The 10892-nt window shown below is 40.3% G+C and overlaps 2 protein-coding genes and 1 non-coding gene across 4 annotated transcripts; 1 reads left to right on the top strand and 2 right to left on the bottom strand.

Annotated features, from left to right (window-relative positions):
- Window positions 1-1133: 1133 nt before the first annotated feature.
- On the top strand, window positions 1134-4021 carry LOC122289667 (transcription factor TCP4). Its single transcript, XM_043096863.1, has 2 exons — window positions 1134-3486; window positions 3598-4021. The coding sequence occupies exon 1, from the start codon at window positions 2197-2199 to the stop codon at window positions 3445-3447; it is 1251 nt and encodes a 416-aa protein (XP_042952797.1). The 5' UTR covers window positions 1134-2196; the 3' UTR covers window positions 3448-3486; window positions 3598-4021.
- Window positions 4022-5672: 1651 nt separating this feature from the next.
- Window positions 5673-9351, bottom strand: LOC122289668 (protein IQ-DOMAIN 10). Of its 2 annotated transcripts, none has more exons than XM_043096864.1 (5): window positions 9215-9351; window positions 8451-8572; window positions 7249-7476; window positions 6347-6460; window positions 5673-6253 (listed from the first exon to the last, which is right to left on the bottom strand). In XM_043096864.1, the coding sequence occupies exons 2-5, from the start codon at window positions 8523-8525 to the stop codon at window positions 5969-5971; spliced, it is 702 nt and encodes a 233-aa protein (XP_042952798.1). In that variant the 5' UTR covers window positions 8526-8572; window positions 9215-9351; the 3' UTR covers window positions 5673-5968. The 2 variants fall into 2 exon arrangements, with proteins under 2 accessions (XP_042952798.1, XP_042952799.1); XM_043096865.1 differs by having other exon boundaries at window positions 9287-9323.
- A 220-nt stretch (window positions 9352-9571) lies between these two features.
- TRNAI-UAU lies at window positions 9572-9645 on the bottom strand. Its single transcript has one exon. It is a non-coding gene; the product is annotated as a tRNA-Ile (tRNA).
- Between the last annotated feature and the right edge of the window lie 1247 nt (window positions 9646-10892).

Below are 10892 nucleotides of genomic sequence, written 5' to 3' on the forward strand. Positions count from 1 at the left end.
ACTCCTCTAGTAGCTGAAGCTCTAGCGGCAAATTTGGCCCTCAAAATGGTAGAAACAATCAAATTTCCTCAGATATCATTAGTTGGAGATTCTCAACAGGTTATTTCCTCCATCTTAGAACATGAGGAGTCTTAGCAAATATCTTCCATCTCGAAAGACATAGCAAGATCGTTAGTCGCTCATCTAGAATGGAGCTTTCACAAAATAGATCGATTCCAAAATCGACTTGCGCATTCTATAGCGCAATGGGCCGCTACAAACAATTTGTTTGGTAGTATTCCTTTAGATTTTATTCCACCTAGTATTTTGCTTTTAGACAGCGGAAAAGACCCCCCTATGCTTTGTAATTATTTTGATATATATAACATGCGTGATTAGAAAAAAAAAAAAATTACTTTCACGTACGTACGTTATTTTCACGTAAATTAATCGAGGCAAGTCGTTCTCATTACAATATGAAAAGGTTTGCGGCAATCAATGACCTTCAAAATGATGGTAGCATAGTGAGAGAAGGAAGAAAATTGTTCCAAGCATTAAATAAGAAATTTAGGACTGGAAATTATTGTACGGCTTGGTATATTTTTGGCAATAATGTATGTTTTAAAGCAATATTTATTTATTTTAAAAAAGTACGTATGGTCGAAGTAATTTACTTACAAAGACAAGACACAAGAGGACAAATAGCTAAGAGCATATAAGATATGATTATGTTTGTAAGTGAAGGATAAAAGTAAAAACAGAACAAGACAGGTCGTTAAGATGCAGTTTGAACTTTGAAGTACTAATCCAAATCCAACACACAAGGAAAAAAGATCCATCGACCGATAGATGGTAAAAGAGAGAGAAATGATGTTATGTCTTTTGAGTGAAGCATACGAGAGAGAGAGAAGTGTCCGGGTGGGTCACTTTCATGAGGCGTGAAGGTGGTGGCATATAAAGGATCTAATCCACCGAAGCATCCTGATCGACAGTCCACTACAGCTACGTTAACAACGAACGATTCTAGTTTCTAACCAGGAAGTCAAAAATAGAAAAAATAAAAAAACAACCGAAGTACATCTTAACAAGAGAGGAGGAGAAAAACAAGGGAGGGGAGGGGGAGGGGTGAAAGTTGAAGGGGTGAGGGGGGAGCAAAACGTTAGTTGATTGAATGTGAAAGAGTTTGGTTTGGAGTTTTGTGCAGGGTAGAACAGCGGCAGACGCAGTGATGAGATCACAGAGATCTTTAATCCTCATTCTGACCAAACACTGCCACCCTCATCACTGGCATCATCAAGGGCTCCTATAGGCCCAGAAAGAATTCCTCTTCCCCATAGCCTTTATTTACTGTTCCACCACCTCCACACGGACCTCACTCACTTTCTCTCTCCTCTCTCAGCATGGAAAAATTGCGGGAGGTTTCCCAAGAAAATCCATCTTGAAATAGGGTGTTTCTAGTTGCCAGGGTTTGCTTGGTCAAGCGGGGGATATTAAACAATTGACATATTTTCAGTTTGGTTGGGAGCATATACTGCTTGGTACATCAAACAGGCACAATTATAAAAAGCGGTGTGCAAAGACACAGTGAGAGAGAGAGAGAGAGAGATGGGTTAGGCTGAAAATAGAGCTGGTCGCCTTCTAGTTCTGGGTCTGGTTTGTAGTATTTCTTTTTCTGGTTTTTTTTTTTCCCCTTTTTTCGGCGTAGAGGGTTTTGGTTTGTGGTGTTGGGTAATGGAAACTGGGAAAACTGAATGGCAGGGCCTTTTGGGAGAAGCAGAAGCAGTAGAATCAGGTTTCAGTGTGGTGGCAGCTGCACAAGCAACAAGAATAGAGTGGGGAGCAAAGGGAGAGTAAAGAATCAACAACCCACTAAGAAAAAGCGTGCTGCTCCTTTAAAAGCTGGAAGGGGAAAAGCACAAGGGCCTGAGTCTGGATCCTCAAAGGAATCATCATCATCATCACCATCAAAACCCAGTTCTAAATTCAAGGCATGTAGAAGAAGAAGAAAACCAAGATTCACCGTCGCAACAAAAAGAAAATTACTATCATCAACAGCAAGAGGCATCCTTCTATTTCCAGCACCACTACGCCCATCAAAACCAACACCATCCCCAACATTTGTATGGAGGATTAGACGCACAACCACAGCCACCGCAGCCCCCAAAGAAACGCTCTTATTTTACTCCTCCTTCAACTTGCATCGAATATGCAAGACAAATGGGGGAGAGCCACCACCAAGCCACAACATCGTCAAGATTGGGGATAAGAAGCGGAGGCGGCGAGATAGTGGAAGTCCAAGGAGGCCACATTGTTCGCTCCACTGGACGCAAGGACCGCCACAGCAAGGTCTGCACCGCCAAGGGGCCCAGGGACCGCCGTGTCCGTCTCTCCGCCCACACAGCTATCCAGTTCTACGATGTCCAGGATCGCCTTGGCTACGACCGCCCCAGCAAGGCAGTGGATTGGCTCATAAAAAAGGCCAAGGCCGCCATCGACGAGCTTGCCGAGCTCCCAGCATGGAACCCCACCACTTCCACCACCTCACAACAAGAGCAGCATCACCTGCCGCTGCAGATAATCGACGAGAACGAGAACGCAATTGCTATCCACCGGAGTGTTGCTGTGGATACCATTGCTTCTGGAAGTAGAACTGCAACGGTGGGTTGCGATGGTGGCAGAGTTTCAGAAATTAATATGCATAACCTTCAACCACCACAAATGGGCGAGAGCCCGAATAATGGTTCGAGTTTTCTTCCACCATCGCTGGACTCGGACTCTATTGCTGACACAATTAAGTCCTTTTTCCCGACGGGTGCATCGGCCGAGACAGCACACTCTTCTCCTCCAATACATTTTCAGAATTACCCACCAGATTTGCTGTCAAGAACTAGCAGCCAGAGCCAAGATCTGCGGCTCTCACTTCAGTCTTTTCACGACCCAATCGATCTCCTGCACCAACACCAGCACCAGGCTCAAACCCATCATAATCAAAATGAGCCGGTGCTGTTTTTCTCTGGAACGACCCCATTGGGTTTTGATGGATCCTCTGCCGGGTGGCCTGAGCACCACCACCCAGCAGAGATTGGCCGGTTCCAGAGAATGATAGCTTGGAATGCTGCTGGTGCAGAAACTGGTAGTGGCAGCAGTGGAGGCAGTGGTGGATTCATCTTCAATTCGCCGCCCCCACCGCCGTTCCTCGGCCAAAACCAGTTTTTTCCACAGAGGGGACCCCTTCAGTCCAGTAACAACACCCCTTCCATTCGCGCTTGGATAGACCCGTCAATTGGCACCGTCTCCGCCCATCACCATCAACTTCCGCCACCAATCCATCAGCCTTCGATGTCGGGCATAGGGTTTGCCTCCGGCGGATTCTCCGGGTTTCGAATTCCAGCACGAATGCAGGGTGAAGAGGAGCACGACGGCATCTCCGACAAGCCGTCCTCTGCTTCCTCTGATTCTCGCCATTGATCGACCAAATAAAATAACCGATTTCCCTCTCTGTGCAAGGTGCTACCTTCAAAACCCACTTCTCAAATTCATACAAATGTATCTCATTTACCGACTTTTTAATGTTGTTTTCCCGTAAATCTCTACCTATTTATTAAAATACTTTCGCAGGGCTCTTCTATTGTCCACAAGGAGACCAAGAAAATTAGCTATGATGTCAATTGAGAATGGGGAGAGGAAATTTTCAGTCAATTGGTCCGATGGCATATTCCGCGGATAGAAAAATGTTCCTTTCAGGCTATTATTCTGTCCACGGTTTGTTTAGTTTCTATCACCTGATTATGCTCTACCTTTGTTGTGATGTTTGAGTGAGCTGTTAAAGCTCGACTTTGTTTAAGCTTTGTTGGATTTCCCTGTGTTTCTGTTGTGAGAATCTGTATGTCAAACTGTCTGCTTTCGTCTTCATTTCTATGAGTTTCATCTAGTGAAACATCAACCAGTTTGTTCTAATTGCTGGTGAAAGTTGAAACCAAATGCAGAATATGGCACTGTTTCGAACAATGGTCAAAAAACTCGGCTACACCAGTTCAAGTAATATGTTTCTCTCACTTTCATCTCTCTTTTAAAAATGGTTACTTTGTTTAGTACATGAAAGCGATTTAAAAAAATAAATAAATAATTGGTGACTTGATTGTTTTGTTCCTTTACTACTTTACACCGAAACAGTTCGATTTGCCCCTCAAAGAACTTCCTTAAACCTGCAAGAAGAATTGAAAGACTATCTTATCTTCTACATCTCTTTCATTGCTCAGATTTTGGGAGCACCAGACTAGAGGTCATTTTCCATGAACAGTAGATTGTTGTTAAGAAAAGTGCTTCTTCCACAATTCTCTCTCCTCCCATACTGAAAAGGAAATAATAGCAAATTTCTGTCTTTTTAGTGTCGTATTCTTGCTGGAAATCTTTGCCTTTTCAGTATACAGACTCGATTAGCGTCTAGGACTGAAATTGCTAGACCTGTCATGGAAGGGAAGACAAAACAGGGATGAATCTTGAGAACCCATGTACTCAATTAGTGCAACAGAGGAATAGATTTACAGGAGAATCTCTGGTCTCTGTTATTGAGCCTATATATAGCTACCAGCTAGTTTTCAAAAAGCTGTTCTTAGGATGTGCAGCAGAAAAATAGATTTATATCAGTTGTCAAGGTCACTTTGGCATTAACATCAGGTTAGGTTGGAATCTAAGATCATAGTCTACAATGATGAGGACGGTAGATAAATATGTGTAGCAGCTACCAGGAGTGGGGCTAACTGGATCCAGTACCCTGCAGGAGGAAGATAAATATTTGTAGCAGCTACAAGGAGTGGGGCTAACTGGATTCAGTTCATCTGCGGGAGGAACCATGAAAATGAAATTTTGATTGAACCCATTAAGGTCAATTATGGAAGAATGCACAAATGTATACTACCAAAAATGTTGTAGTTGGCCATCTGGCTTTGGTCCCCTACGCCCTTAAATCTCAGTGCCTAATAAAAATCTCTAGTCTAGCTTGGAATTTTCTTGGTTTCTTTATGGGGTTAGGAAAAGAGAAAAAGAAAGCAGAAATGCATGGCTTATGTATTGTTGATACTGCACTTAGAATACGGGTATCAATGGAAGGTGCTGTGGAACCTTTAGTATTCAGGACGTTTAGTTGCCAACTGAATCTCTGTATTTAGATTAGAGCAATATAGTCATAAGTGCTTGGTGTGGCTATGCTGAAGAATATATAGATTAGTGGAGAAAGAATGGTAGATGAGAAGAGGACAAGGAGAGGGCGTATATTCTTGTTGCTTTTCAAATGCTTAAAAGCAGGCAAAGGAAGTATGTATTATTGTAGGATTTAAAAGAGAAAAATGTAGGATAGTGGTGATGGACGCATGAGTTGGATTGTATTCTGTTGATTTCTGTTTTTATCTAGTGCGATGGTATATAAAACTTAGAGCATGTATGCCTCTGCACCATTATATTCTGAAGATTACTCTCCAGCCATGACTATTTGGACCCCACCGGCTAAAGGAGCCTCTCTTTTGACTTCTATATTTGATAACCATCAACGAAACTTTTTTTCCCCCTTTCCGTTGAAGAAAATTCAAAACTTTGAGGAAAAAAAAGGGTGAAAAACTTCTTTGATTTGATTAAATATGGTTATAAAATGAGGTACTGACTATCATTTTTCCATTAAAAAAAAATAAACAGATTCCTGATAATAGAGTTGAGAATTTTCCTTCACCAGATACAATACATCACAATAGTTTATACATGCATTTTAATATGACCTATAGATTGTATTTAAAGTAACGATGTTGACAATCTAGAATATAAGTCTGCTATCTTATCTTACACACCAGGAGATAATTCACTCTGAATCCGAACCGGCAAATTAAGCACACAAATATACAAGAATCATAACCAATTCGTGCGACTAATTGGTAAAGCTGCAACCTGAGCCGCGTGCCTGAAAGTTTTTCAGACCAACATATGTTGATTCAATGGTAGCTTATCTTCCAGCCGTTGTCTGCACACTGTCTTTTGCTTTCGCGGTTCCTTTCCCATTTGAAATAGCGGGTTTAACTGAAACTGATATTTTTCTCTCTGGCTGCTTGGCGACATGATATGTTGTGCTTTGCTTGGTCTGCGCTTTTTTTGAATCGGAAGAACGTGAATGAACCCGGACCTCCCAAGGGCGAGCAGCAATCCAGCGGTCCATCCAGCTCCAACGCCACTTTTCCTTGCCAATGCTGTAAGAAGCCTGACCAAGATATTGGCTGGAGTTGGCTCTCCACTGGAAATCACATTCATGCTTAAATTCTCAATCGAATCCGGTAGCATTAGAAGTGAAGTGAGGATGGAAAAAGGTTGTCATGGGTTGGCTGACCTGATGAGAGAATGCATATGCCATGGTTCGCTCTCGCTTAATTGCTGCTGCTTCTCGCTGTTGTATCCTGGAAAGGATTTCCTCCATGGTTTTAGAGCCACTGCACCATTCCACCTGTAAAAATTAACATTTGCCAAGCCAATGGCCATCCATCCCCCACGTTCAGGATGCGGTTGATTAGCCATTTTAAGGCACTTCAATTGCTTTTAAACGCTGCTTAAGAGAGAATATAAATAGATAAATCAATAAGCAAAGAACGCTTTTCTTTGGAAGCATGGAAAGTACTTCTCCAAAATCTTTATCGTACATAACCATGAGGCCATTACTAACGATCAGAAGCTTTAGAGATTGCAGAGCTGCCAACATCTATTTAACATGTCTGGTCCAAAATATGGTTCTGAATACTGGATCCGATATGACAATCTAATTTTGTGTTCCATAGCAAAGAGAAGTTTAAGAAAAATTGGCACTTGGATGTGCTTGAAAACAGCAACGCAGGGCAATTAAGGGGATGATTGTAGCGTGAGAATGGACACTACAAGAGTGCACAGAACTGGTACGGACTGGAGGAAACTAGGAAGCAACGACCACCAAGGTTCTCTGAAGAATCCTTGGTGCACAAACCCTATTGAAAACCTTTAGTTTAACTTCGATGTGTTCGGCTCTTAGGCTTCTAAACATTGAATGGAGGAGTGTACTTTTTGATTCTTAGGACTACAAGCACTAATTCGCAACAGAACCATCTCTGCTAAAAAAATGACATAAGATGCACAATGTAGGAAGGTCAAGAGATTTCCCAAGCGATCAAACGCCGAAGAAAGATCCTGGCAGCATAATACCCAACAAATAGGCAATAAACGCAATGTTACCATGACAGGTAGAGACGGTCAGACTCACAGTACCTCCAGCTCATGAAGCTTAGCTTCAAGTTTTAACTGATTTTCCGAATTCTTTTGCCGAATTCGGCCTTCTTGTACCATACGGAGTCTGCGAGTTCTGATTTGGTCCTGTATTCTACACCATGAATGTGTATAGCTCAAGGCAGTTGATGCTTGCTTCATATATGTGTGATCCTGAGTAAGGCTCTGAAATCTCGCTGTATCCTTCAGCTGGCACAATTTTTTTCTTGCCTGCATAAGTAGCACGAAAGAAAATTGTGACAATGAGACAAGTTCTCGACGAGTGGGACTTGACGGGCTCAGGCCCAGATATACAGGTACCATTATACAGATGGCACAAGCTTTTTTTTCCTTGTTTCATAAGGCTTTTTTCTGTTATGTAGGAATTTTCATTTTAAACGTGCTGAAGTTAACTTGGATTGAAGTCATGTGATATGCAGTTCTACTGTCCTGTCCTGATATCACACCAAAGTGACTTTATCCAGTGGCTTGACACATACATGAAAATAAAGGCAATTAGAAATGCAACGAATTGCAGGGAGATGGGAAAGTATGGCATCAGAGAAGGCCAGGAAGTTTCAAGGCATATCTGTCTAAAACACACACACACACACACACAATTTTTCTTAGCTTACGCAAGAAAAGAGAATGACTTTGCAAAGAGAAATTAATGTTTTTTTTTTCTAAGAGATGATTTTGGGTACTATGACCATAGAGAGTGGCATTAATCAGAGTGGATATCTTATTGCGATATTGATTTCTTTGGGTTTATGGCGTTTTGGGGCGAGATACAATTATTCTTTGTAGCATAAACTTCAGAATTACGATCTCTATATTATTTCTAGATTACAGAAACAGAACAAGCAACTGAGTGAATAGGTACATAAAGATAAGACCAAATCAGCAAGTATATAACATGATTCCTTAGTAGTCTAAAGCCTGTGGGAAGTTGCCGTGTTTTGGTCATATCTCACATAATCTTTCAACCAAACTGCACATAAATGTACCATAAATGGATCAATGGGGACCAGATAATATAACACAGTACAAACAAGGGCATAAACCTATGATATTTCTGTGGTGAGCTTTATCCAAAATCAAGCATTGTAATATCATTACAGACAAAATTTCCCACCCCTTGAATGTTCTGTCCCCATTCGGACGAGAATACAAACCAAAACTAATAAACATATCAAATTGTTTACCTTTGCTTGCCTTGATCTGTGTTCCTTCCTTCCTTTTATGCAAATGATTGACCTAAACCAGCCTCCCGAACCCATTGGTATTGATCCTGTTGCAGATGATGGGAACTAAGCCCAATGCAGACCTATCACAAAAAGTCTCCTCAGCCATACAACAGACTTAATGAATGCAAGTGATGAGAGAAACTTCGACAACGAGATTGTGGGGCAAAAAGACAATTAATAACAACAATGCAGGTTCTGATCTCCAGATCGTGTTGTGGAGTGTAGTAATACGTTGGCACATAAAAAAGTAAAGACGGGAATCCTCATCAGCACAAGAATTTAGAAAGCTACAACAGAAGACAAAGGGATTTTCTATTTTAAAGCCTAAAGGGCGTAAGAGGGATGTTACCTCTGTCAGAAAGAAAACAAGATCATTCACTTAGTTATTGATTCAGCAATCAGACAAAGTTGTTGAATCTGTTGTTACTTGAATAATGCATGTTAAATCTTAATCCTTGACCACCACCTAGTCACCCAAGTAATCTCGATAGCCTTCGTGTCGCGGTGCTAAAGTTCCAGTAGAAATATTTTCCAACGAAAGAAAAAACAAAGATGCATGCTTCATCACAAGTAATTAGAGAATATTCTCTAGGCCTATGCACAACGAAAGAAAACATCCATCCCCTAGATAGATTACATTACAGATCATCTCTATGCTGCCCAATTCAAAAAAATATAACTAAACCAGAAACGGAAATATGCAGAATAATAAAAAAAGATACCTAAAAAAAAAGAATTTAACATTCAATGACAAGAAATGGGAAGTAAAGGTGGCTGGTTGAAGGGGTGCACACCAGAGAAGAGGCAAACATATGGCCTTGGGAGGTGTTCTGGGAAAGTTTATGTGTAGTTTCATAGATTTTGCGTAGGGAACCAACTCACTCTACAGGGTACCAACTCCCAACTGACAACCCAACTAAACTGAAGCTGATGTTTGATCTCTGGAAGGTCCAGTCATCAACATCAGTACAGGGTCAAGATCCAACAGTGTTATCTGTGAAAAAAAATATGCACTATTGTGGCATATATGTAAAGTGCGTTGATGCTGAAGTGTTGAAAACTGAAATCAGAAAGGAAATTGGTCCCGGCGGGGCTCGAACCCGCGACCTTCGGCTCATAAGACCAACGCTCTAACCAACTGAGCTACGGGACCAATTGTAAACCATACCTTCCTCCTTCAGATTTCAATGGACTTTACTAATTGAATCAATCCTATTATTTCAAGATCTATTAATCTTTATCTTTCTGCTAATGACGTGTCTCCTATCTGATTTGTTTTTACAAATTATCTCGATCCATTTTATTTAATTATTTTAAATATTTACATAAAATACAATAAAATAATTTAATTTTTTCAAATTTAAAAATAAAAATTATATTTTAACAATATTTTATTCAAATTTCAATTTTAGTATTTACTTACCTCATCCCCTCTTTATTACCTGTTGAATTAATTAACTCATGGGTCATGATAAACATGCATTGACATTTACATTAGCCCTAAGCCACATAAAGAAATAGGTTCGGGCTACTACAAAAACTTCATATCATGAATGCGTCCTCGAATTAGAACCAGCTCCTACTGATCGTACACGTGTATGCCTTTGAAAACATCCGTATTAATATGGTCTATATCATAATAAAAAGATCATGCAATTAGCGTGTGTAGGGGACACTAGTACTATTACATTTCTAATCATCGCAATGTGGTCAATTGAAATGATATTTATAATTTTTAATTTTTGCAAGTTTCGTGTAATTTCTTAAAAAATAAATGAATATGAAATTTATATAAAAAAATTATTTTTTTTAATGATAGATCTGATTTTTTTTCAAAATAAGTAAGTAAAGATTGCAAACTTACATCTAACATTATCCTTAATTTATGAATAATGATGCATGTGTTGTGAAAAACGATGACAATAAAGTAAAAATAAATATGGAACGAGAAAACAATCACACACGACACAAGATTTATGTGGTTCGGCAAATTGCCTACGTTCACGGCAACTGCAGATGATTTTATTATTGAGGAATCACACACTACAATGATAGATCAATTACTGTACATCCACAATGTTTCTACTGTACGGCCATATGATATAATAATCATATATATAGTCAAACGGCGGAAAAAACTCTAGATCCGTGTAAAATACATGTTCGCTCGAGCGGCGTGTCGAGCGAACTTCCTTCCCACATCCGCTCGAGCTCACTGTCGAGATAACATCGAGCATTCGAATCTGTTTTACTTCGCTCGAGCGGCCAATGCCTCCACTTGAGCGATGTGAACCAGACTCCACAGTACTCAACAGTATATACTTATAATTTTATCTATATTATCTTTAATTTATAGTGATTCTCTAGCCGCCCATTACAAGTAAACCTAACGAAAAGCTT

This window comes from Carya illinoinensis, chromosome 12 (genome assembly GCF_018687715.1).
Source record: "Carya illinoinensis cultivar Pawnee chromosome 12, C.illinoinensisPawnee_v1, whole genome shotgun sequence".
NCBI lineage: Eukaryota > Viridiplantae > Streptophyta > Magnoliopsida > Fagales > Juglandaceae > Carya > Carya illinoinensis.